The sequence below is a fragment of the Artibeus jamaicensis genome, unplaced genomic scaffold (assembly GCF_021234435.1).
Source record: "Artibeus jamaicensis isolate MK-2021 breed Jamaican fruit bat unplaced genomic scaffold, CSHL_Jam_final contig_490, whole genome shotgun sequence".
NCBI classification, from domain to species: Eukaryota; Metazoa; Chordata; class Mammalia; order Chiroptera; family Phyllostomidae; genus Artibeus; species Artibeus jamaicensis.
The window spans coordinates 19,021,778-19,047,870 of NW_026521861.1; the positions used below are offsets into that span (position 1 = coordinate 19,021,778).

Genomic DNA, 26,093 nt, shown 5'->3' on the forward strand with positions numbered 1-26,093 from the left:
TTTTACTGCATCCTTAGCTGTCTGGATTTGACCGCTGTGTTTTTTGGTGTAAGGCTAGTTGTAGCCTGTTTAAATCAGAGAAGGTCTGTAGCATGTATACTTTTTTTAAAAAAGATTCAAGTTAATATTGTAGCCAATCCAGTGTAAAGTTCATTCTAGAGACCAAACCAAGAGAAAACTTTTTTTGCAGAAAAATCTCGTGACTTAAATATCTAATTGAAGTGGTGGTGTTCAGTGGGTGTTGAGTAGTTTATGTGACAGTCAGAAAATGGCGTTGCAGCTGTTGTGTGTCTATGGTTAAGAATCACGTAATAACACGTTTAAAGTGGAAAAAATAGTCGTATATACACGCCCATTTTAAGAGATACCAGGCTGGCCTTCGCCCTCATTAAGCTGGTGGGGGGCTTTCCCCTGGGACCATAGATTACATAGTAAATATTAGTTGCCTATTGAAGATAAACTCTCATTAATTTATAGCTTATGAAGAAAAATGCTGTTTTCTCAGTTGATAGGATACGCTTGCTGATACAGTTAAGACACTACGTGTGAGAACTTCTGTGTCTAGTGAAATACAGTTGCTGCATTTTTTTTTAAGAGGGGGCTGGGACAATAATTTCAGGGAATGAACACCAACCCATGGGACTTCAGCAGAGCGCGTTCAGAGTACTGGTGACTTCGAGTGGGGAGCGCCTCTATGTGCGCACCGCTGCGGTCTCCGCTGGGGGCGGCCTGTGTCGGGCCCCCCAGTGTGTCCACAGCAGTGAGGCTCGCCCCGCTTTAGACCCATCGGCTTGGAGGATGGTCACACGTTTTTTTTTTTCTTTTTGTAAGATTATTGCTTCAGCCAATTACATGCTTTCAGAGCTTTTTCAATTGGATGAACCTAAAAAAGAAGAAAGTTCAGAATGTCCTTTAAATGAGAATTCTGATGAAAGCTACAGTGAAGAGGAGGAGGAGATGCCGGACAGCGACGAAAACGGGTCCTACAGCACCAGTTCCGACCCCCCGGAGGACAGCAAAGCCGTGGCTGTCATCAAGTCTGTTGGAGAACTGTCCGTTCCAGAAAAGTACAAGTCCATCCATCAGATCAGAGTGAGCACGTTTAAATTTGTACTGAAACAGTACCAGTGAGCAGACGCTGTTCAGTGGTCTCAGTCAGCCTCTCAGCTGATGGCGTTACTGCAGCCAGTCCTTCGTGGTCCAGGGTCCCAGAACCAGTAGCTTTAAAAATTCTAAACTGGGCTTCTTAATCGTCCCAGGGTAGCTGACCACATGCACACTTAAGTGGACAAACCTGTCAACCACACATCAGTGTGTTAACATTGATGCGGATGGTCTTCCTTCCACTGGCCCATCGTGGTGGGCGGGGTGCGGGTTGGTCCGTGTGCTGAGAGGCCTGGCATCTCGTCCCTGTGCTGCAGGGCAGTGCTTTCCCGGGCTGGAGCCACCTCGTCCAGATGGGACAGGCCCCGAGAGACCCCGCCACCCTGCCACCTTTCAGGCTCCTGTTGGTGCAGAATGTGTTTTCCCGATGGCGTAGTTATGTTTCCGTTTTCTAAGTTAATTACTTTCCAGTCTGGCCTCCCTGTGATCAAGTCTGGATTGCCGTGAAAGAGTAACACAGTCACATTTACAGATAATCTCTTCATTTAAGCTCGGAACTTAATCTTCAGATGGAAAGTTTGTATCCCAGTAGGTTTCTATGGGACACCTCTGTCACCCTCACACATCGCCTGTGTTTCTGACCCGTCTATCCACTCTTCCCTCGTTCACTCATGTCATGCCGCCTTCTTTCTGTCCCTCACACGTGGCCCATCTTGACCTCTGTGGCTGCAGTTGCTTGTGCTCCAGATGTGCCTTCCCCAGATCAGCCATGGCTGCCTTTTTCTAAGCCTTACATCCTGACAGACACCTCCTCTGCTCCAGGAGGCCTTCCTTGATCGTGCTTCACCAAAGCCTGCTCTGTTTTCGTCTCCTTCCCTGGAGGTGACCTGAGGTTCTTGTGTGTCCACTTTGTTCACTGGCGCGTGAGCTCCCTGAAGGTGTGGGCGCTGTCTCTTGGGGTTCCGAGTTTCCGTGCGCTTTCTGCTTGAACCCCACAGTGGAATAAAAACTTTCTGAACATAAAAGTACTGACTGCAGAAGTGATACATATTTGAGAAACTGCATTATAACACAAGACGCTAGGTTTATGAAGCAATTAGGTGATCATTAAAGATGTGCTGATGTGTTCACAGTTTTTTCCAGAGACAGCACTTTATCAGCCTCTGGCCCTCAGTCACAGCAATCACAGAAACCTGTCTTTTGTTGGCTTCGCTGTCCCCCTGTTGTTTTCAGGCGTGGAGTTGGCCTGGCTCTGGCTCCCCGGTCCCTGCACTGACTCACTGTGTCCTCGGACAGACCAGTCCCGGTGCTTGCTCCTCCTCTGTCCAGGCAGCAGTGAACCCCGGCCCCGCAGGACACACCACCGCAGTGAAATGCCCGGCAGGCCCTTACGCGCGGTGCCGCTCACGTGATGAGACCTCTGGCGATACTTGTTAATTGACTCACTGCTAAGTGGGTGATACTGTGACTGCTGCGCAGTAAAAGTTGGGCTGACCTGTGGGTAGGGTGTACGCTGATCTAAAACATTACTACTCACATTCGCCTTTTTGTCGTAACAGAGTAATTTAAAAAATTTTAGTACTAAAGCAACATTGTGTGCCAGAAAATCTTTTTGTTAAGCAGGATTTGTGTTGATGATGCTTGTTATATCAATTTAATCTGCAGTTAAAACAGTAAATTAGCCTTAGTAATTCACTAGGCTGAATACACAGGCACATTTTGAAATTTGTGACTTATAGAGGTTTAGCAATTCCCAGGAGCTGAGAGCTAGGGAATTTGTCACTTTGGTAGCATAGTAACCATTTGCCGTGTTTGTTTCTGAAGCCCAGTTGTGCGTTTCCAGTTTGCCATGACACGGAAGAGCGCTGCAGGCTGGTGCTTAGCTACGTGCTGGAGGTCAGTTTGGGTTCACTCTCCGCTATTTCATTAAAATGTGTACTTGATACGCAAATAGCACTTGTTCGTTGGTGTCTGGGTGATACTCTGCTTTTACTTTTTTCCCCTTTAAACATAAAGTAAAAACTAGTTTTTCCCAACTCTTACAAGTCAGATTTGTTTTGAAAATACTAATTCTCCTAAATGTGTTTAGTAGTCGATAGTTCCTTATATTTAGTGTCTAGCTGACCTTCAGTTGCTTGTACAGTGAATGTTTCTCCTTTTTTTCAAGGGCTTAAAATCTGTGGATAACAGCATTAAGAAAGAAAGTGACCTTCCTGCAGCTGACCCCAGTACCCCAATTCCATTAAAGTATGAAGATGAATCCACAAGGGGGGGTCCCGAGGGTCTGGAGAAGCAGATGGCCTTGTTTTTGGACAAAAGTAAGTTGAATTGATGTGCAAATAAGGTCTTTTCAATAGAATGACACTAGTCCTTTATCAGCAGCAGACTTACGTCATTAAGGCATTCGTTGACAGGACTTCAGAAAAAAGATAGCATGTGAACAGAAAGAAGGGGGAAATGCCTGTTCATTCAAAACATGAAACAGAGCAGGGTTGTTCCGATCCTTTCTAGGAATCTCTAATAAGAGCAGAAGGGCCTGCCTCTTCCTGTCGCCCACTGTGGAACTAGTGCCTACAGCCTGGGGGGTTCTGCTGGGAAGTCCCTGCCCCCCGGGAAAGCTGGCAGGTGTCTAAGAGCAGACCTAGTGCGTCTGCAGGAAAAGAGAAGAAGCAGTGGAAAGTACTCTCAAAACCAAACTTTCAGCCTCGAGTCCTGGCCCTGCTGGGGCAGCCGTGCGCTTTTTGGAGCCTTGTTTTCTCCCCAAACGGAGATGGTAGTTGTGCTACTTTACAGGGCTGGTAGTGGGCCCGGTGAGTATGTGCAGTCCTGAGCACGGTGCACACGGGACGTGCCCTTGGGCGAGTTGGCCAGTGTTACCGTGTGGTGCTGGCACCTGCCGGGCACGGCATTTACAAGTGAGCCTGCTTGTCCCTCGGGGACGTCACTTCGTGAGGACATGTGGTCTTGCAGCAAAAGTATGAGTTTCTTGTTTATTTTAATCCAAGTGACGCTTTCCAGCTTTCCCCCCTTTTTATAATCAGTTGCAGTTTTTAAAGCTTTGAAAGCCTGTTGTTTGGAATGACACCGAGTGCTTTGGGACCCTCTGTTCAGGAGCCCCACTGGGGAGGGGAGGGCGACTTTCCCAGCATTTGCTGTGCTTCCCGTGCACCAGGCTTGAGCCTGGATGCCACGAGGAGACCCGCACCAGGACTCGTGTGGCTTTTTCAAGGGCTTGTTTTCGGTTCTGCTTTTCTTCCCTGAAATGCCTTTCCTGTCTGTTCCTCCCTCCCTCCCCTCTCATCTGTTGAAAACCCCGTGCACGCTCTGGGTCCCCATCCCACCTCTCTCCCCAGCGTTTCTCGGTCCCCTTACCACCACGCTTGCCTCACACCATCGGTCCTGCTGGAGGCTTTGCTCACAGACACCGAGTGAGCCGGCACGACGCCTCACTCATTGGTTTCCTCCTGTGCCTTGCACACAAACAGAGCACACATGGTAGAGCTCTTCATTGCTTTGAAAGACGCACATGAGGTAGCTGATCAGAAATGAAAGGGAAATCTGGAGGCGGGATGGGGAGGGCAGCTCCCGTAGCACGTTGTTCTCATCTCCGAAGTCGCACTGGTTCCATCGTGGTTTGTGTGATCTGCCGGTCTCCCCTCTGGTCTGTGTGGTCGTTTCGGATCCTAGCACAGTGCTTGGCACAAGAGGGTGGCAATCAGCTGGACTTTAAATAAAAGAGAATGCCCCTGATAGAAGCAGCAGCCCCCTAAGACAGGAGACAGGAAAAGCAGGCGTCCATGCAGGCGGCGAGCAGAAACGTGACTTGGGCTGGTGGGAGCGGGCGTGGAGCACTGGGAGTGAACTGAAAGCGGGTAGTTTAGGAAGTGGGCTGAGAAGCTTGTACGTGGCTGACTCAGTAGGTGGTGAGAGGCTATTCTGACATAGACGAAGCTGTGCTTCAGGAAGGCAACTTTTTGGCAGACTGATGCGTAGACCAGAGAAGGGGGCCAGGTGGTGGCCGTGAATTCAGTCATGGAAGTGACCCTGGAAGAGAATGCCGGCTGCCGGGAAGCAGGGGCCTCAGACTCCCCAGGGAGCGTGTCTGGTGAAACGCTGACGTGTCCCCCCCGCACGGTGCAGTGCTCACCAGTCTTGTTGCAGAGGTAGTGCCTGAGCCTGGAGTGTTAGTTAGACATTGTTTCTTCTGGTGAGACTTCCATTCAGGGAAAACGTGTTGTCTTCTCTCCCTGCCTGTGTCACAGTGGGCTCCCTTCAGAAGGGTAATTACTCTAGTCAATCTGGAATGATCCCTGGTTCCTGGCAGCATAAAATGAAACTCCAGCTGATTCTCAAGTCATCCAAGGCCTACTACGTTCTGTCCGATGCCGCCATGAGTCTGCAGAAGTACGGGCGGGCGCTGCGGTACATTAAACTCGCTTTGCAGAGCCACGGTGAGTCGCTGCCGGCAGTGCGTTCACCCGGCATTGGGAGGGGGAGCCGTGAGGACATTCGAATCGTGGTACAATTTTACCCCTAAAACAACCTTTTCCCATCTTGTGTGTCGCCCAGTACTTTATTTTCTGCTCTCAGTGGTTTAACCTGTCCACTTTGAAATACGCGAAGCCGTATCTAATACTTGACGTAGACGCAGAGCAGATACTGTGGTACAAAGCTGGCAGCCGGTGACAGATTTTCTCTCACTGTACTAACTTCTAATGTCCTTTTCCTTCCTCTTCGCTCTTCCCGCAGACACATACTGCTGCCTGTGCACCAATGTGTTTTCCGAGGTGCTGCTGTTTCTCTCTCAGTACCTGACCCTCTGCGGCGACATCCAGCTGATGCTGGCCCAGAACGCGAGCAACAGGGCAGCGCACCTGGAGGAGTTTAATTACCAGACCAAGGAGGACCAGGAGATCCTGCACAGCCTCCACCAGGAGTCCAGCTGTCAAGGTGGGCTGCCACCGTGCCCCGGGGCCGCCATCCCCTTACGCTTACTGAGCTTTGTCCCGAAAAGGGGCAGAAATGTCCATGTTTTGACATCGTGGTGTCAAAACCCAAGTGATACGGCTGTTTCATTTCACTTACTTCTTAATTTTAATGTGTGTTTGCATATAAAATGCTTCTGAAGTGTCTCATACTGACCAGTCCCACGACCAGAACCCGCAGGACGAGCTCAGGGACCGCCGTGCTCGCTCTCCACACTTGTCTCTTCACAAGGCTTTTCCGGTGGTCCTCACCGTCATCGGACCGAGCCAGGGTTTCTTTCGGAGTGCAGGGACAGTTGGCCAGTGTGGATGGATCACCTTCTGAACAGTTCCTGGGGGCTCAGATACAGAGACCCTGTTTTAACTTAGTTCAGGGTTGGCAGTCTGACGGAATATATCTTTTGGGGGCAGGTATTGGATTTTTAAACCGGGACATAGGAAGACCTGGTCCACAGCAGCAGGGCCTTCTCTCAGCTCGGCGCAGAGTTAGGAGCGCTGCAGTCGGGGCAGAGAGGGTATGGGGGTCGGTCTGCAGCAGTGGACTGTGAATTATTTTTTATACTCAGGCTGTGTACATCACGTGCTCTCCACCTCCCAGAAACTTTTCGACACTTAACATCTAGAGAAGTACATTGAGGGAAAGTGTAGTATTTTTCTTGTTTTTTCCCTCTTTCTTTCCTTTTTCCCCTCTGAGTTTCTCATTTTAGTAGACACCGTGAGAAAATCAACACTGTTTTTGCCACTTCTATTGTATTGATTTGATTTAAAATATTCTTTGTGAGAGTGAAGTTCTCTCATGTATGTGTTCTCAGCAGGCGTGCTCCCCTTTCTCCCCTCGAATTTGGGGTTCGCCTGTTCCCTCCAGTCCTTGCTAGACAGCATGCCTGAGTCTTTGAGCACTCAACTGGCAGCTTCCCCAGCCAGGCACGTGTACATTGGCAAACTGTACTGCAGCTGCCTGCCTCTGGTAGCGGTCAGCGCTTCCAGTAGTGAGAGAGAAAGCGGTTCACCCTGTGTCGGCAGACCGCTGCAGCCAGCAAGCCGGTGTGCCCGGTGAAACACGGGGTACGGGGTTGCTTGGTGTTTTCAGGCAGGAAAGTATTTTACTCCAACATTAATGTCCCAAGAAAGTAATAGTTTTCTGAATGAAGAGGTCTTTACTTTGAAACTTAAACTCACAGTTTTATTGGTTGAATCCTAGTCTCTCTTTTTTTTTTAAGATTTTATTTATCTTCAGAGGGGAAGGGAAGGAGGGAGGGAGAGAAAGATCAATGTATGGTTGCCTCTCGTGCGTCCCCTGCCGAGAACTGGCCTGCAACTCAGGCATGTGCCCTGACTGGGAATCGAACCGAGGTTGTTTGGTTCACAGGCCCGCGCTCAATCCACTGAGCCGCACCAGCCAGGGCATGAATCCTACTATATTTATACTACATTTCATTTATTTTATTATCTCATAAATATCAGGTTTAATACTAAAGAAGTAAGATTTAAGTGACTCACAGCCAAGTTTCCTTTTATTTCTTTTTTAAGGGTTTGCATGGGCAACTGATTTGTCTACAGACTTGGAAAGCCAACTTTCAGTTAGTTGTAAGTGTTACGAGGCTGCTAACGAAATCTTGCAGTTTAGTGACTTAAAGAACCAGAACCCAGAACACTGCGTCCAAGTTTCGAAGAGAATGGGCAACATCAGAAACGAGATCGGCGTGTTCTACATGAACCAGGCGGCCGCGCTGCAGGGTGAGAGAGAGGGTGAGTGTCCCACTGCCTGTTCTGTTTGGAGGGTCGCATCGATTCTGTGTGGTTTGGGCAAGTCACAGGATTGTCTGTCTTGGGTGCTTAGTTAGAAAAAATCCCTCATTCTTAAATACTCAAGAAATAGAACTAGGAAAAAACAGTATTTCCCCTTGGAATTCATTATTCCAGTGCCCCCATTCCCCATCTGATCAGTCACAAGCAAGCTGGATTGCCAGTCTGTGCCCGGCCTGATGCTGGTTACACAACGGCTAAAACGCAGTTCTCGGAGGCGAGAAGACAGATAAGAACACGCGCTCTGAGCAGTGCCCTTAAGTACAAGAGCAGTATAGCAGAGGCGTGGGAAAGGAGACGTTTGTTGAGGTTGGGGGGTTCTTGGAAGGCTTTTGGGAGGTGTGGATGGAGTAGATCAGCACACGTCACACGTCTCACTCCTCGGAAGGAGCCACAGCTGTAGGGTCCGGTCCGGTGGGCGTTCGGAGTGGGGAGGGCTGGGTGGGAAGTGGAGGGGGTTGTGTGCCTGTTGGTCCGAGACCTGTGCTCGACCTCAGGGAAGAGAGTGTGTTGCCAGTGGGCGAATCTGTGCTTTTTCACAGTAATTGTTTTTTATACGTCTATACACATTAATATATGCCCTTGTAAGTTCTATATACACGTGGGAAGAGAAAGGTGTAAGAAAGAACCTGCACTTTCACAGTGCCTCTGGAGGAGGAAGTCGGTGGAGGAGTATGAAAGGTAGTCAAACCTAGGAGAGCTGGAGAAAACACAGGCGACCTCCTACCATCCCGAGACCCTCCTCTGAGTCTGTACGCAGCAGGGCTCCGCTCAGATGTCTGTGCTTGCCGCAGCCTCAGCCAGTCAGTGCAGAAGAGCGTGTCTGAGTGCCGTGTCCGTCTGCCGTAACATGAAACCACAGGCTGGGGGGCTTAGAAGACGGGGATTATTTCCCGCGCTCAGGAAGCTCGGGGGGCAGCAAGGTTGGGTTTCTCCGAGGCCTCTCCACTCGGCTCTCACCTTGGCCACCTCTTGCTGTGTCTTTTCTCTGCGGGTGTGCTGGTGTCTGTCTCTCACAAGAGCACCGGTCCTGTTGGGTTTGGACCCTGCAGCATAACCTCATCTCACTTCAGTGACCTCTCTAAGGGCCCTGTCTCCAGAGACGGTCACGTTTAGGGTGAGGGCCTCCATGTGAATCTGAGGGTGAGGGGGTGCGCTGTTGGGCCCGTGACGAGTGTGACGGGAGCAGTGTGCTGCGGGGGCCTCCAGGTAACTGGCTGTCCCGGGACGTCCTGTCATTGCCATTGTCTTCTCATGATCGCCTCGAGGGACACCCGTGGGGTTTACCTGGATGTCTGCTTACACTGTTTTTTTTGTTTTTTTGTTTTTTAATGAAGTGAGCAAAAGCGTGTCTACTGCAGAGCAACAATTGTGGAAAAAAAGCTTTTCTTGTTTTGAGAAAGGAATTCACAACTTTGAGTCAATTGGCGACGCCACAAACGCGGCCCTCTTGTTGTGTAACACGGGGAGACTGATGCGCATCTGCGCACAGGCGCACTGCGGCGCAGGGGACGAGTTCAAGCGCGAATTTTCACCAGAGGAAGGCCTGTATTATAATAAGGTAACACGTTTGCTTACATGTTGGACCTGCCCCATTCATACTCACTGTCGTTTGCCTTTGCCTCTGCTCCACTGAAATAGCACGAAACCGAAAGAATGGAAACTGGTGACAGCCCAGGACTAGACGGCTCATGCACTCACTCAGCAGTAGGAGGCCCGGGTGCTCGAAGAAGTCAGGGCTGGGGAGGACTTCGATTGGCAGGGTAAAGCGTGAGGATGCAGTGCAGTGCGCTGGCGTAACCAGGGGAACGTCAGATGGATCGAAGATCCACATGAGAGGTGAAACCAGGAGACCGGAAGGAAATGTGGGAGGAAGGTCGTTTCGCGGGATGCGGAGGACTCTCCTAGCCTAACACAGGCAGAGGTCTGGAGGTGAAAGGTGGATAGATTTAAGTGTGCAAGGATAGAGTTTTGTAAGTGCACAGCAGAAAGCAAAACGGAAAAGCGTACCACAGTGCAGCAAAAACCTCTGGGGCCCTCGGTGCCTAACGGGTAGGCGTCTGTGAAAGTAAACTGTCCCAGAGAAGGAAGGGCAAGTAACCTTGAACAAAAAATCATATATGTAATAAAAGGGAATGGTTACTATGTGAGAAAAACTTCAAAATTTAAACTTGTGTGGAATTTAAAAATTAGGTTTCTTTTACATATCAAATTAACAAATATTTTTTGGCAAGTGGTAGCATTCAGTGTTGGAGAGGGTGCACGAGAACGAACATGCACTTTGTCGAGCACGGGTGTCCCCCGTTTTTTAAAAATTGTCTTTTATAAAAGGTCCACGTTAGTCCCTGTTGTCACTGACCGAGATCTGAAGGGGGTGTTTGCTTTTAGAAAGAAGGTGAAAAACAAAACTAGCACTCTGCAAGGTGCTACTGCAGCGGTGCCCACCCTGAGCTACCGGAGCCCCTCCGCCAGGCTCCCCCCTGGGAAGCGCACACAGCAGCCGCTGGGTGTCAAGCCCCAGAGCCGGGAGCCGAGTCTGAGCACCTGGGCTTTGTCCCCGCTGGTTTGGGCGTCTGCAGGCGAGACGGGCTCTGAAGTATCAGAAAAGCCTAAGAGAGCTCATGAGATGTTATGCTTTACGTAAAACTGGACGCAATTAAGCATTTCAATCACGAGGAAGGAAATGAGAATGTGTGCACTAAGTTTTGGGTCTGGGAACACTCAGAAAACCTTATCAGTGGTAACTGCTTTGCTTCCTGCCACTCCGGCCGTGGAAGGTTCCCTAGGAAAGCTCTGCTTTCCACGGGTGGGGAAACACGTCCTTCAAGACTCTCTGGGCTACTTTGTAACATAATCTGAAGGATTAGTAGTGTAATCAAAAAGAAGGGTCATGGCATGGCAGGTTTTAGAGTAAAAGGCCTGTTGAACTCTGCATGTACACAGGAAAGGAGTAGGAAATACACAAGAAATGTGGGCATTACTGCTGGGCGACAGGGCTGCGTGGGGTTGGGTTTACTTGAGTACGAGGGCTAGGGGTGGCCTGTTTCAGGGTGGGGTGGCAGAGGGCAGGAGGAGCTGCTCGCTTTTACGGTCTGATCTGGCAAATTCTTCATCCTTAGACTCCTTAGGCTTTTTGTTTTTAGTGTACTTGTTATGTAAACTGTAGCTTCCATTCAGAAAGAAAACAAAGGGAGACAGTACATCCTCACCCATTGGGTGAGGCAGGAAGTGCTACGGCTGCTCCGGGCAGACCGGGGGTGGGAACATGGGGGTTGCCCTAACTCTCGTCTTGTCACGGATGTGGTCACGCTGATGGACTGTTTTCCTTCCTCCGAAAGCGGTCCTTTTATAACCACCCCCCCCACGTCAGGCCCACCCCTGGGGGACTTGGGAGAGTGTTTCTGTGTGACGTGGCACGTGCACACTTCTGCTCCCTCTCAGGCTGTCGATTACTACTTGAAAGCTCTGCGGTCCCTGGGCACTCGAGACGTGCACCCCGCCGTCTGGGACTCCGTGAACTGGGAGCTGTCCACTACGTACTTCACCATGGCCACGCTGCAGCAGGACTACGCTCCGCTGTCCAGAAAAGCTCAGGAGCAGGTACCAGTGTGCGCTGGGTCGCAAGGAGAGCTCCGGCCGCGAGGTTCTCCGACAGACACAGCACGTCTTTTCCCCAACACGCAGGGTTTAAATGTTTTACACTTCCTGTGTGAAGTTACAGGCTTCTCTCCTTTCTTTCTGCCTCCCCCTTGTGAAAACTACACAGATTGAAAAGGAAGTCAGCGAGGCCATGATGAAGTCCCTGAAACACTGCGACGTGGACTCGGCGTCGGCCCGGCAGCCCCTGTGCCAGTACCGCGCGGCCACCATCCACCACAGGCTGGCGTCCATGTACCACAGCTGCCTGCGGAACCAGGTGCGGCCAGCCTGTTCGAACGGGTCTGGGCGCCTCTCCGACATTGCAGTGTCTGTGCTGAGTGCCTGCTGTTCCGCTAGCTCCTTGGAGAAACTCGTGGAGTGTGGGCATTTTCCCTGTCTTTCCTTATGTCGTATGTTTTTATCTACCATGATTGGGAATTCGCTGTGCAAAATTATATATTTGCCTGGCTGTATTTTGATTTTTAAAAAGTATAGTTAGACTTTATTAGAACAGTTTTGTGTAAATTTTGAAGTATCCATCTGTTAAAACTTTTATTGTGAAGTGGAGTGTGCCCACAAGAGGACATAGAAAGTGCACAGGAAACGTGCAGTTTCGAGAGTGCAGAAGAAAAGCCCTGCATGCCCCGCCCCAAGGTTAAGCAACGCAAGGCTACTGCTGCCGGGCTCCCTGGGGGCCTGCCCTCCCTCCAGACCCACTCCCTCCGGACGGAGTGACCACTGTCCTGGATTTTCTGTTACGTCCACACCTTTTCAGTGTTTTACCACTTAGTATGTTCACGTTTCACCCACTCGTGAACTTGATAGAACAAATCATGCTCTGCATGCTCTTCTGTGGTCTTTCACTCAGTATCATGTTTTTGAGGTTCTCCCAGGCTGGTGCATGTAGCTTTTCATTTTTCAGTTCAGTGTATTCATGAAATGATTATGTCACAGCTTTATCCATTCAGTGATTCCTGAGCTTTTACATGGTTATAGTTTGAACCTATTAGAAATAATCCACCACAAAGAGCCTTGTACATGCATCCTAGTACTCAAATGCATGTATTTCTAAGAATAATTTGAGGCCCGGCTTGAAGGTGCTTCCCTTCCTCCCTCCATTCCAGAGGAGACCTTGTGCTCACGGCTTCTCAGGGATGACTTTGGTTCTGCTGATGCCCCTTTCTGAGCGCAGTATTAAGACAACTCAGCTTGCACCCAGCTCGGGGTGAGGGTTTACTTCTGCGTTGCCTTCATTGTGAGATCACTGTCCTTTGAAGTGTAGCTTCATCAGAGAGGATTTTCTTCCACTTTGTGCTGGCCCTCGACACTCTCTCTTTGCCCATGGGAAGCTCCCAAGGAAAATTCAGATTTGTCCAGATGACCTAATGTCCTCAAGGTGAAAGCAGGCTTAAGAGTTCCAAGATAGTCAGTGGGGGACGAATTGTCTTCCAGCAGATAGTGCTGAGACAGATGGACGTCCGCACACAGAATGGAGTCGGGCTCCCCTCACATCACATACCGCGTTACTTGAAAGTGGATTGAAGACCTGAAACTGTAGGACTTAGAGAAAGACAGCAGTCGAAAGCACATGGTGACCCCGGCAGAGACTCAGTTGCGTGGCTACTGGGAGACCCACACCTCCGGGGTTGCCTTTGTTTCCTCGTTGGCTCCAGGTTGGGGACGAGCATCTCAGGAAGCAGCACCGGGTGCTGGCCGACCTCCACTACGGCAAGGCCGTGACGCTCTTCCAGCTCCTGAAGGACACGCCGTGCGAGCTGCTGAGAGTGCAGCTGGAGCGGGTGGCATTGGCGGAGTTTCAGATGGCCGGTGAGTCCCCATGCCCGCCCGGGCCGGTGGGCCTGGGCCGGGGCTGGACTATCTCGGGGCTGGGCGGGCTGTGTTTTTTCAGGGGCATGAGGAATATTGGTTTTTGGTTTTGGATGGTTTTTTCCCCCACAGTGACTTTGGGTGGAGACCAGAAGTCTCTACACTTTTCGAAGTGCTTTTTAAAACTTAGGGAAATGGATTAGATTATGTTCGATGACTAGCAATGTTGAAATGTAGCCCACAAGCCTGTACTTGAAAAATTGTGACAAGCCGGTGTAGACAAAGATGTAAGTCACAGCGGACAACTCAGGGAGGGAGGGCCAGTGGTGAAGGAGAGGCGGTCCCCTGGAGTCCCCGCCCACAGCACCTGGTGGTGTGGGCGGGGCCTGCGCAGACCCTGACAGGGTCAGAGTGCTGGCTGGAGCCTACACAGGGCAGCCTCCGCGGTGGGGAGCGGGTCTGCAGCTCAGAGGGCTCGTCCCTGCGTCTCCTCGCTCTGTTCCACCAGCTCCTTCCGCACGGGCCCGGAGAAACTCCCGTGTGTGCAAAGCCACCAGAAACAGCTGTTCCGAGTGACGGCAGTTCAGTTGTGTTCACGTCAGCTGTTTTCTTCCATAACGTTAAACAAGGGAGGCACTTGGCCCACCCATGACTGCGCAGTAGCCTTGGACAGAGACCCAGAAACCCGTGACAGGCGTTGCCGCCCCTGGGGGGCCTGGGGCCCGGAGGAGGCCCCACCCACTGTGTGCAGGTCTGGCCTGTGTGCATCAGGAGAATGGATTACCTGTTTAGAACGGTTTCCAACATGCTTTTCACTGAAAGTATTTTGGTAACTTCTGGCCACTGTGTAATGCCTGTCTGGGTGTGGGGGGGTGCTGTTCTCGTGGTCTTTCTGCATTTCCATCTTTGAGTTTTCTGCATGTTTGAACTTAGAATGAGCAAGCATCATTTTTATAAAAAAGAATAGATACTGGAAACAAATTTGCTAAGATGGCAAGTATAGTTAATTCCCATTTAGTTGTTCCGTGCCCTGAGTACCTGAGGAAAGTAGTGTGAACATTTGGGAGAACGGGCTGGTGGCCAGGTCACTAGATGCTGTGGTTCGCCGCACCTTCCGTCTCTCTCACGGCACCCGTGGTTTTTCTGTAGTGCGGAGGACCGCGCTTTGGCTTCCGCATGCTGTTACTGCCCGCGTGTTGTGACCCCGCTGCCCCCAGTAGTGTTCCCACAGAGTCATCTGCCAGCCTTCCGGATGCCGAGACAGCGGGGTGCTTGTGCTGTGAAGTTACTGCATTCACAGAGTTGTGGGTCCCCACGGCCACTTCACACCAGCTGTGACTCTGAGGGTCTCAAAGACCGACCCCCTCGGGCGACGTTTCACTGGGGGGGCTCACAGAGCTCACTGAAGCTGGTGCACTTGCAGCCTCTCGAGAAGCTCTGGTTGTCCCCTCTGTGGAGGCATGGACAGCACTCAGTGTGCCCAGCAGCAAGGCGTGACCATGTGCACAGAGCATTTCCCGTGGGGCAGGTCACGCGGGCCTCGTGGTCAGGTTTTTACTGGGGCACCAGCGCAGCATTTACGAGGCTACTTAGAGTGGCCTGGGGTCCCCCAGGTCTACACAGACCTCTATCGGGGTGTCCAAGAGCGTCCAGATTACCCCTGGGAGCCCAAAGCCAGGACCAGGTCTGTTGGGACAAGGTCAATGCCCTGCAACACATCCCCACACACGACGGAACTCAGGCTTCCACAAGTGGGGCAGAGGTGCTCAGCAGTGTCTGGCGGCTGACGGGCAGCTTGCTCGAATCCTGGCATGAGCGAGTTTGGGCTCAGTGGCCGGCCCCCTGCTTTGCATGGGGAGTGGGTGTACCTGTCCTCCCGGGAGCACGGCGGACCCTCCATGCCCCGGAGACTTGCCCCGAGTCACAGAACCGGTCCACAGCGGGCGGCCACGCCTGGCACTCAGGCACTGGCTCTTGCCCCGCATAGCAGTGCTCTCAGTGGGCAGAACCAGATGGCGTGGCCCGGGACAGTCACTCCCTGTTGCTGTGCCCAGACCATTTCCCTCGAGGGATAATTACCACGGAAGAGTCGGGATTGCATTTGTGTAGGTCTTGTCTTGAGTCTCCTGTCTGCAGCATCTGAAAGGCAGACGTTTTACTAGCACGTTGACATTGAACAGGCCTCTAGGTTTGTATTTACAGACATGACCGTTCGTGTTTAACTCTAGGTCAGAACAGCAATGTGGGAAAACTAAAAACTCTGTCCGGGGCCCTTGACATCATGGTGAGAACGACGCATGCGTTCCAGCTCATCCGAAAGGAGCTTGTAGAGGAGTCGGGCCAGGTGAGTGCAGAAAACGTTTCATCTAAGTGGTGAATGTGTACAGTGAGCATGTGGCCGGGGGGGGGGGTTGGTGGCAGTGTATGGATGGATAACTCTTTTAATTTCAAAGTGCATCTTTTTCTTTAACCCTCACCTGAGGACATGCTTACTGATTTTAGAGAGAGGGGAAGGGAAAGAGAGAGAAACACTGATGTGAGAAAAACCATTGATCAGTTGCTTCTTGTACACTCCCCAATTTGGGACCAAACCCAGGCTTATGTCCTGACTAGGAATCAAACCTGCAACCTTTGGCTTTACTGGGTGATGCTCCAACCAAATGAGCCACGTACGTGGCCAGGGCTACAAGTGTGTCTTTTACATTTTAAAAGGACCACGTGGACCTTGGTTAGTAGGGCCCTTGGAGTGTAGCCCCGGTTAAGTTTGGTTTTAGTGTGTGTGCTTCGTTGGGACAAGGCCTGCGCCTTCTTGTGATCTCTACGGCACTGCTGGCCGTGAGGGTGCAGCAGGACCCCTGGGGAGGCCTCTCCAGTTCGCTGGCGCTCCAGCCCCCATGCTGCTGCTGTCCTGGCTGAGACCTGTGAGGTGTGACACGGTTTCGAGTTTGTTAAAGTGCTCTGGGGAGGGAGGAGAAGGAGAAGGTGGCCTGGTCACTGCCACCACCACTGCCGCCAGCGGTGCTGTCCCTGACAAAGGTCTCGGCGTGTTGGCTGTGGACTCTGGTCTGGCTCACCGGGTTGATGGAGCTCAGCCGGCCACTTCACTGCGGGCTGCAGCTGCCAGGAGACCTGGGTGAGCCAACTTCTCCTTGTTCCAGCCCAAGAGCGATGGGCCCTCCCCAGCGGCTGACTCGGCTCCTAGTCTGAACCGAGAAGAAGCGCTCAAACTCCTCAGCATATTTGAGTCCCGGCTGTCCTTCCTGCTTCTGCAGTCCATCCGGCTGCTGTCTCCAGGCAAAAAGAAGGCGAGGTGAGTCCTACCGTGGTTCTTCCTCAGCACCTGGTCTGCGCAGGGGACACGGGTGATCCGCTGAGGCGGTGAGAGGAGAGGTGGTGCTCTTCCCTCAGCCCCGGGGTCGGCCCCGGGCTTCCTGTGCACACGGCTCCCTGCAGAACTGCCTGGGGCCTGGCGCCTGAGGGCCTTCCTCACAGACCCTTCGCAGGACATTTCAAATACTCGGAGGAGCAGTAGCTCTGAGAGTCAGGAGTCTGGGCTTCGGGTCCAAGGTAATTGTCGAGCCAGGGAGGCAACCCCACAGTTGCTCATCCTGTGCTGGTTAACACCGCCTGGGGGTCCTCGGGCCGGGGCGGGGGGGCTGCCGGCGGTGCTGGGAGCCCCCTGTGCCCCGCCTGTCTCCCCATGTTCTCCCGACGCCCTTTTCTTCCTGTTCACTGCATGTCTGCCCCACCAACCCATCCCCTGGCCCCCCGGGCAGAACACAGACGACGGCGTGAAGGCCGGACCTCTGGTCTGGTCTGCTCTGCACGCACACCCTAGACACCCGAATGTGTGTAAAAGGAACGAACGTTGGCTTTAATCGATGTGTGAGATGAATGCCTAGACAGGCCCCCAGCAGCAGCTCAACCGGGAGGCGCGGAGCAGGCCTTCACAGAGCGCCGGCCCCCTGCGGGAGGTGGTGGTGGGCCTGCTCCTGCTGGGGCCTCTTTCTGGACGGTGGTGGACATGGCTCTTCACGGTCTCCTTTTCCGTTTCGCCCTGTTTGTAACCCAGCAGTGACATGGAAGGAGACGCAGCCCTCAGGACCAACAAGCACGTCTACTCGCAGCTGCTGAGGGCTTCCGCTAACAGAGACACAAGTCTCTTGCAGAGAGTCGACGTCCTCCTGCACCTGCTGGGCCAGCTCGCCGGGGGCAGCGCCACCCAGTGACTCCCCGGGCCCGTGTCCTCGCAGGTGCAGCCCGTGCCTTCCGCTCTCGGGCACCCCCGCCCCTCGGTGCTTCGTTAAATTAAACGCACAGGAAGTGCCACTCCCAGCAGGCACCGCTGCGGGAACGCAGCGTCCTCGTTGCCATGGCAAGGCCGGTCGGCTGGCGTCTGCGGCTTCCTCATGGACGGTGTGGGACCAGCGCCGGCGCTGCTTCCTTCGAGGGGAGTGTGGTGCTTGGTGTCAGTAGCCTTGCTGGGATGCAGCACACCTCTAAGTACTTTGAAGTATGTTGAAGCCACGTGGGTTTAAGACGCAGTTGTTTTGGGTAAATGTCACTTTGGGTCAAGGGAACTTTTTCATCCCTGTGACCCTGGTGGTTCAGGTGGGTTAAACCTACTGCGCCGCCTCCTGAGCGGCGTGGAAGGAAGAGATTGGCCCTTCCTAAGCCCGAGGCTGGGCGTTTGAACGCCAGGTGTCGCGTGGTTGTCTGTCAGTCAGTGCATGTGCTGAAGGGCCCCGTTTGCTTTGGCCTTGGTGGGGAGCTGGTCAGGGACAGGCACTGCCCTTTTTTATTTTAAACTTGAAACTGTGAATAAGGTAAGAAAACTATTTTGAGTAAATAAATTATTTATTTAAAATAGCTGGCTTTTTCTATTTCACATTCTTCACGTTGAGTTTTGATGTGAACTCGTTTAATTAATTTTACAAAGTAAAGATTAAAACAATAAAAGTCAAGTCCTCCCATGCACCGGACTCTCACCAGGATATTATACTTAGTACTTGGCACGCGGCCGCGTCCAGGAGCACACGGACGTACCGCGTTGGCACTTCCTGGTGGACAGTGCAGTGCTTGCAGGGGGACGGCTGGGTTTCCGTGCATGACGTCGCAGTGCACGGGAGCGTGCCCATCAGTGCTGGCCAGGTCACCGTCCCTGCAGACTCTGCGCCCCGCCCGCCTGGCAGCCCCTCCAGGTGCACCCCTGTGAAGGGCTCTGAGCTGTGCTAGGGAAGTGGGTGGAGTAGGCTCGTTTTAAGATGCATTTTTACAAACTGCTTTCTCGTGCACTGAGGTTTTCAGGTGTTCTTGACAGTGAGCTGACCCTCTGGTAGAGATGGCAGGACTCTCTTGCCCTTTGTCCACGCCCTTGTTGTTGGTTTGCGTTGTCCTTAGGACAGATTTGCATCCATTTTCAAAAATTGGGCAGGGAAGCATTTAAAGTTTTGATTACACCGGAAAACAGCTGTATGAAGTCAGCAAATGCCTCTTGTTGGGACAGCTGTCACTGTTCCCCTGGGCAAGCACTTGGTGCCTGTCACTGTTCCACTCGTCAGACCTGCGCACGGAGAAGCTACCTCGTTTGGATGAAGGGTTTCAGAACGGGCTCCCATGTCTGCAGGAGGGAGCTGGAGGCGGGGACGGGAGTCTCTGCTCAGCCCAACAGCCTTGCAGTCGAGAGGAAGGTGTGTTTTTAAGCGAGAAGATACTCATCCCATCCATCCTGTGTCAAAGTAGCAGTGTGAAATTGTTACAGGGCGGTGGGGGAGGCTTGCAAAATGTGTGTAATTTGCTGATCTGGGTTTAAATAAGCATAAAAATGCTGTGTTCTAGCTGTTCCTTGAAAGGAGTCCGGGTGGGGGGCCTGATCCTCCGGACAGCCGAGTCTTCGCCAGCCAGTCGGTGTCAGTGCCAGAGTTCCGCCCCCGTCATCACGTGCGGACGTCGGGGGTTTCGTTCGTTATTAAGAGGCTACATTATGTGAAAGTCGGAGGGACATGTGCCTGCCTTGGAGGTGGTGGTTACAGGGAAACGTCCAGTTAGCCCTCGGGACAGAAACAGACCTCCACAAAAAGTGTCTCTTGCTCTGAAGGGGCTGAGCTTGGAAGCTCTCTGTCCAGGACCGTTTGCGATGCAGGCCTGTATTCGAGCGAAGAGCACCCCAGGAACGGACAGTGTCCGGGCACCAGGCCCGAGTGAGGAGGGGGGCGTCAAGAGCAAGCACTGCGCCTGAGTTCCGCAGGTCCCTTAGGGAGCCGCGCCGTCTGTGGTTGGACCCCGGGCTGGACGTGTTGGACGTCGGTGGGGTGGTGGCCAGGCGTGTTAAGGGCGGGGCTGCAGAGCCCTGGCGACCGTGGAAAGGAGCCGATTCCTCAGCATTTCTCTTAACCTTTCTAAACAAATTTTGTAAAATCGGTGGAATTATTTTTTGTGTAACTGATTTTTAGATACCAAGTATTTTAAAAGTTCAGTGATACTTTCTCCATTGGTTTTAACTTAGCCCTATTCGCTTCGGTTAGTGGAAGTCTGGTGGGTTTTCTCTGTGAAAGAAATCTGACTCTCGGAAGAGAAACCCGCCGCTCCCTCCACGCGCCCGCACCTCTCACGACATGTCCAGCGTGGAGGCGTGGACGTCGCACACGTCGAACCACTTCCGGGGGATGGGCTGCCGGGGGAACACGCCGTTGGGCGGGAGCCCCGCGCGCCGCTGCCGGTCCCCGTCACTCGCCACTTTCCAGTACGCGCTGCCTTTGAGCAGGAAGACCGCCTTGTGCGCGTAGGAGTAGTACGCCGCGTCCAGGTCCCGGAGCGGGTGGTCCCGCCGCTCTATCGCCGGGAAGGCGTCCGCCAGCTCCTTCGGGTAAGACCCGAGGACTCGGTTCCTGTTGACGTCGAACGCGAACACCTGCAAAACGAGGAAGCAGGACTGGCTCTTCTGAAGACCACCGATTCAGGGCAGTGAGGCCAGCAAACCTGCGCCTTCACCCCCAAGTCCTTGGGCTAAACGTTCTGAATAATGTCCCACGTGATGGGACGATCTGCCACGGCCGTAGTGGCCGGAGGCGACCGCGCAGCTCTCAGCTGAGAACCTGGCCGCCTGGAGAGGTCAGTCAGGGCGGACACAGCATCACCAGGCGGCAAACCCCACTTACGAGGGACCCTCTGAAGAAGTAAATCAGCTGCCTCCTCCGGTCGTAGAAGGCGGTGTCCAGGGGACTGGGAATGCCCGGAAATCCTTCCGAGATCGACCTGGGGTAGCGTTTTCCTTGCTCGTCTTCCGTGTGGGCCTGGTCCCTGTCGCTGTCGTATCTCCAGTATTGCGTCCCTGAGAGCCAAACAAAAAAACGTCACTGTGGCTCATCACGGGTAAATCAGGAATGGCAACACCGCCAGATTTCCACACCGGTCCCAGCGTGCCTGGCGGTCCTGGCGCCCTGCGGGGGACAGCGGGACTGGCAGCATCGCGTGAGATGCTCCCCCTGCCCCACGGCTGCTTTCTCAGGTCCTGAGTCACTTCTGGTTGGGCCCCAGCAGTGGTCACCAACACCCGCTGCAGTTCAGCACTTCTTAAACCTCTGGAAGATGCCCCCCCGACTCTGAAATACCCCAGCGACAAAAGCCCCCTGGAGACCATTTCCTCATGTAACTGAACTAAAGGTATTCTCTGTGCGACGTGAAGGGAAACTCAGACGAAATTTATCCCCAGATTCCTCACGGCAGAATCTGTGCCAAGTCCTTTTGGGCTGGCTGTGTCCTCGTCAACTCTCCGAAACATCTAAACTTTAGACTCCAAAGCAGTGTGGTTGCACTACCAGGAAATAGGCAGCAAGGGGGAGAAAAGGCAGCAGCCACAACTCCGTGTTCGTGATGAGACTCCCTGGGTCCGGCTCCCAGAGGTGCCTGCTGGCCTGGCCACTCACCAAGCCCTGCAGGCCCCCCCCTCCGCAGCTGCCTCCCGCAGCACTCAGAGCCTCCCTGCCCAGGAGCTGCCGCCCATACCCCCCGGTCGCTACCTGCTGGCTAATGCCTGGGCCTGGGCCTGGTGCTCTGGCCTCTCTGTGCTGGGCCTGACCCTGCTCTTCCAGCCTAACCCTGTCTCCACCAGGACTTCCCTGTCTCATGGACAGGCCTGCTCACGGCCAGGTCTGGGGCCGTGAGCCTGACCCCCACTGCCTCCCCCACAAGCCACTGCAGGTCCTGCCATCTGTCCAGTCTGGGCCAAGCCCTGACCCCTGGGTGGCTCTAGCACCCTATTCTGGGTGACAGTGACCAGCTCTGCTTATTGTGCCAGTTCAAACGGACTCTTCCTCTCGTGGGCTTCTAAGCTGGTTCTCTCTCCAGGCTCAGATGGGAACTTCTGTGGGGGTGGGGCCCTTTCTGACAGCTGTTGGGCAGGCCCCTCAGAGCCCACGCAGTGGTCGCTCACGCACGCACTCAGTCGTGAGCATCCGGCGCCTGGTTGAAAGGATGGGGACCCAGCACGAGCTCGGAGAGCACACAGTCTGATGGAACAGGTGGGAATTAAGTGCTTTCCGGAGCATCACAGAGGCTTCCTCAGGGAGGGCCCACAGCCTTTGTTCTGAAAGCACCTGTTTGAGAAATGGGGCCGTGCGAGGACCTCTACCTTTAAAAAAGTAACGTTCGTCTCTTCCCCACGTCCAGACGTGGACAAAAGCGTCTATGTCTTGCGCCGGGACTCCGTGCCAGCCAGTGAGGATGAGGATGGGGTCCCCGTAACGGGTCCGGTTGTTTCGATTTTCATAAAGCCAGTACCAGCTGCGGCGGAAGAAATAGGTGCTAAACCTCACCGTCACCTCTCCGTGGTGGTTTCTTTCTCTGCGAATCCAGTCAAATACGGTGTCAAATGCACCTTCACAGGAACCTTAAAAAAAAAAAAAAAGGTCCAGCCCATGACACCTGGTCCAAAAACCAGCGGTTCCTACTCTCCTGGGTGACTTGTACAGAGACACTGCTAGGCTGAAGGTTTCCACGAAGACACCTTAAAGCCAGACACCGTGCGGGAGTGGAAGTAGACCCCTGCCCGGCGGAGTGCAGGGAGCAGGAGGCACCCGGTGGTCCCCAACAGTCCTGGGCACAGCAGCCCCTCCGGCTCCGTTATAAACCGCCCTGGGCCACTGTCCAAAGGGCCTGTGCGGGGAGGCTAGTGACATGGCCGCATTAAGTACAGCTGACGCCTGCTGATGGCTGCTCCGACTTCTCTGCAGGGAGGAGGCTTGGCTCTGGGCACGGATGAGGGAGACACTTCCGAGGGAGACAGGGGCGTCCTGGGGTGCTGCCGAGAATGGGGTACTGTGGGCAGCACTGAAACGGGGAGGGTCCCTGCTCCAGGTGGAAAAGCGGAGGGTAGCTCCCTTCCCTGCAGCTGCGGAGCTGAATCCAGTCCTCACTTCCATCAGATAATTAACCGCCGGCCCTTGGGTCTGAACAATCAAACGGGCATTACAGCTTGTCCTGGCCACGGCCACGCTGTTCTTTGCCTGAGATTACGGACGACTTCTTCCAGTGGCTTCCAGCTCCCGTGGCTCTCGGGGGGGGGGGGGGCATGTCTGGGCAGCCAACTGTGTTTAGAAAACCATCCTGTCCCAGGAACGTGACATATCGTGAAAGGGGACAGAGAATGAGTAAATGCAAGGGTGTGCGCAGACTGCCTTTCACAAGGACTGACTCGCGGAGCCGCAGAGCAGCTGCCCAGGGGCCCCAGGGCGGGGGAGCCGTGGGGTCCTCTCCACCCAGCAGTCTCACCGTACAGCTTTTGGATGGCTTTCCTGTCCGACCAGTCCAGCTCCAACGCAGGCCCCTGGGGAATGTAATTCGGCTGCATTATGGATCCTGCCCTGTAGCTGTGCGGCAGGCCGAGGACATGGCCGATTTCGTGGACAGCCACCTAGGAGGGGACACACACCACCGATGTAGTGCAGCCCTGGTCATCTGGGCGCCACCCCCCCACCCCCGGGGGGCAGGCTGCTCTGGGGAGGAGCTGTGCTGGGTGGGGAGGAGAGCTTTCTCGGGGGGACAGGGGCACTTCCGCAGATAGGCCCTGGCCCGCTCCCCCCCACCCGCCCATACATCTCTGCCCTTTGCTGCCTCGTCACTGTGACGGGCACCCAGCACGAGACCACTGACCTTGAGGAGGCTGATGCCCATGTCACTGGTGGGAGGGGTGAAGTGCTCATCATCGTCGAAGTGAATGTCGCCCAGGCGCCAGGCGTGTGCAAACTCCTGTCCACTCCCATCAAAAACCCGAGGACAGCCCAGGTGCCGGCCTGGCCAGGGGAGAAGGAGGCAGTCCAGGTGAGTTGGGGGTGCCCACTGCACAGACCCCTTACCTGGCAGGGAATGTAGACCCTTGTGGGGTCCCCCAGATCGAGGGGATTATGGCCCCGTAGCAGAAGCAGCGACCCCTGGACCAGCCCCTAAGCAAGAGGAGCGGTGAGACAGGGCTGTTAATAAACTGGGTTACTAGGTCTAAGGACGCAGACAGCCAGGCACCAAGTGCTTTGGGAGCCGAGAGCAGGGGCGCCTGGTGGGTGTTGGTCACTGGAGGCCTACAGAGGAGACCAGAGCTGCGCTGGACCCCACCAGCTGAGTGCCCAGGAAGGACAGCAGGTGCTGCCCAGTGGTCACACCCTGGTATTGTTTTCCTGCCACCTGTGCCCCGTGTACTTCTCACATTAGGGAGTTATAGTGAGACCGGCAGCACAGCCGTTAGCACCCAGATGGGGCCTGGGGGACAGCTACCCTGTCTGCCTTGTGCCCTGAGGAGCACACTGAGCCTGTGTGAGCACTGCCCCTGTGAGCAGTGCTCACAGCTGACCTGCACTGCTGTCCCCATGCGACCCTCTGGGCTTTTCACAAGGTGGCACTCCGGTGTCCTTCCCAGTGAGTCGTAACAAAGCACCGTCTACAGAGGGCTTACAGTGTGCCCATGCCGGGACAGGTACCATCTCAGAAGAGGAGGCGGGGTTGGTGTCCCCGCAAAGCTCTGTACGGGTGACCGCGCTGAGCAGGAGGCCAGGGTGGGGCTCCCCAAATCAGTCTGTTCCTCCTGAAGCTCCCGTTATGCTAACTGGTCCCTACCTCGGGCTATGGGGGGAGGTAGAGAGGGGCCCCCTGACTACAGAGAGGACTGATGGGGCGGGGGCAAAGTCTTCACCCTCCTTACCTCGGCCGAAGCCCAGCTTTATGTCAATGGCGGCCGCAGGGGCGGTGAGGTCCTCCCGGAAGTTCAGGGGCATCACCTCGCTCCACATCCTGAAGGCCAGGCGGAAGATGTACCGCTGCTCCTCCACGGAGAGCTGGCTGCTGTAGCCTTCCCCCACCAGCCTCCAGGTGAGGGTCTTTTTGGCGAAGGCCAGGGTTCCCCCGCTCTGCGGGGAGCCCTCGAGCTGCCGGCCTGGCCCTGGAAGCAGCATTTGCAGGAAGCGCTTTGGGCGGGCCCTGGGGCGCAGGCCCGGCGGGGTCTGGGGCGCGGTGCTCTTATCCCGCAGCTGGGGCCGCGCATCCGGGACACCGCAGCGAGGCCGGTTCATGGCCGCCAGCGTGGCCGCATCCAGATTCCCGCTGGCCGGCAGCGCATTGACTTTCTGGAACCTGCGCAGGGCCTCGGCCAGGGCGGCGCCCTGGGGACCCTCGGGCGGCCTGTCGTGGCGGGGACCCCGGGGCACTGGGGCCACGAACCCCGCCCCCGAAGGCCCCTCTGCCCAGCCGTATTTGGACAGGAACCTCTGTGGGGGAGAAACGCAGCGGTCGGCGGGGGCGCAGCCAACAGCGCACTCCACGCCTGTGCCCTCCGATCGTCCGCACACTCACTGCACAGGCCAGCGGGTATCTGCGTGGCGTCATCCGTGTTTATTACCCTGTGTATTCACTTCTCTTGGCCGGCATTTCTACTATTGGTGGTTTGTACGAGGTCCAGCACCCGAGAGGCATGTGCTCCAGTGTGCGCGTGCGTGCACGTGCGCCCGTGGGTGCGTGTGCGTGGTCGCGCCCCCGGCTTCCCTACCTGTGCGGCACGTAGGTCGGCGATGGGCGTGGCCCGGCGCAGCGGGGACGGCGCCAGGTCCGAGCGGCCCCGGCTGTGGAAGAGGGTCTCAGGCCGGGCAGGCCACGGGGCTGCGAGCCAGCAGAGCAGCAGGGTCGGCGGGAGGATGGCGACCGCAAGCATGGCCCAGTCTGAGCCGCCTTCCCGCCTCTGTCCGCCGCGTCTCCCCTCCTGCAGGAACCGCAGGCTGCCCTTATCAGCAGCCCGGGTGCTGCCGAGGGCCCAGCCCTTCTCACCTGGGCGCGAAGCGTGCCTACCCGGCCGCAGGCCCAGCAGGGGCCGCCCTTTGAAGACCCCAGGACCACCCCTCTTGAAGCAGGGTGAGAATGCCCCCCCCTCCCCGCCCCCGCTCTGTTTGCCGAGTCCCGGCAGCCTCAGGGCAGGGCACCCGTGCGGCAGCAGCGGCTGAGTTTACAGGGGGTCGCTTGGTGGGCGTGTCTGCGAGCTGCGGGGAGTGGAGGCGGGACACCCGCCCCAGCAGCCCGGGTCTCGCGCTGCACCTGCTCTGAACCACGGGGACCATTTACTTTGCTCGTAGTGTGGGTCTGTTTTTCTTAAAGGGAGTGAAAATTGCTTTAACTTTTTTAAACCTTTTTTAACCTCAGTTACAGTTGACATTCAGTATTATTTAATATTGGTTTCGCGTGTGCAACTCAGTGGTTGGA

At 54.6% G+C, this 26,093-nt stretch overlaps 2 protein-coding genes across 4 annotated transcripts in view; one reads left to right on the top strand and one right to left on the bottom strand.

The window, feature by feature from the left end:
- The window catches only part of EDRF1 (erythroid differentiation regulatory factor 1), a 34,170-nt gene extending 15,953 nt beyond the window's left edge, over positions 1–18,217 (top strand). For 2 of the 3 annotated variants that reach the window (XM_037159142.2, XM_053668505.1), the window contains 13 exons: positions 832–1,092; positions 2,929–3,000; positions 3,272–3,422; positions 5,367–5,555; positions 5,854–6,054; positions 7,620–7,838; positions 9,233–9,456; positions 11,337–11,495; positions 11,662–11,811; positions 13,208–13,361; positions 15,590–15,705; positions 16,520–16,671; positions 17,434–18,217. In XM_037159142.2, coding sequence (XP_037015037.2) covers positions 832–1,092; positions 2,929–3,000; positions 3,272–3,422; positions 5,367–5,555; positions 5,854–6,054; positions 7,620–7,838; positions 9,233–9,456; positions 11,337–11,495; positions 11,662–11,811; positions 13,208–13,361; positions 15,590–15,705; positions 16,520–16,671; positions 17,434–17,590 — 2,205 coding nt within the window. In that variant the 3' untranslated portion in view covers positions 17,591–18,217. The remainder of the gene's footprint in view (positions 1–831; positions 1,093–2,928; positions 3,001–3,271; positions 3,423–5,366; positions 5,556–5,853; positions 6,055–7,619; positions 7,839–9,232; positions 9,457–11,336; positions 11,496–11,661; positions 11,812–13,207; positions 13,362–15,589; positions 15,706–16,519; positions 16,672–17,433) is intronic. The other variant, XM_053668504.1, reaches the window with a different exon arrangement.
- Positions 18,218–18,241: 24 nt separating this feature from the next.
- On the bottom strand, positions 18,242–25,551 carry MMP21 (matrix metallopeptidase 21). The gene is made up of 8 exons (XM_037159143.2): positions 25,390–25,551; positions 25,065–25,111; positions 24,550–25,025; positions 23,511–23,650; positions 23,130–23,271; positions 21,991–22,248; positions 20,519–20,691; positions 18,242–20,271 (listed from the first exon to the last, which is right to left on the bottom strand). Exons 1-8 carry the CDS (start codon positions 25,549–25,551, stop codon positions 19,969–19,971), a joined length of 1,701 nt encoding a protein of 566 aa, XP_037015038.2. The 3' UTR covers positions 18,242–19,968.
- Between the last annotated feature and the right edge of the window lie 542 nt (positions 25,552–26,093).

Excerpts from the sequence above, each read along its gene's own strand:
- MMP21 (XM_037159143.2), bottom strand. The coding sequence starts at position 25,551 with ATGCTTGCGGTCGCCATCCTCCCGCCGACCCTGCTGCTCTGCTGGCTC. Across the intron at positions 25,112-25,389 it reads CCGACCTACGTGCCGCACAG|AGGTTCCTGTCCAAATACGG; the intron begins GTAGGGAAGCCG and ends TCTCCCCCACAG. Across the intron at positions 23,651-24,549 it reads AAAGCTGGGCTTCGGCCGAG|GCCGGCACCTGGGCTGTCCT; the intron begins GTAAGGAGGGTG and ends TCCCCTGGCCAG.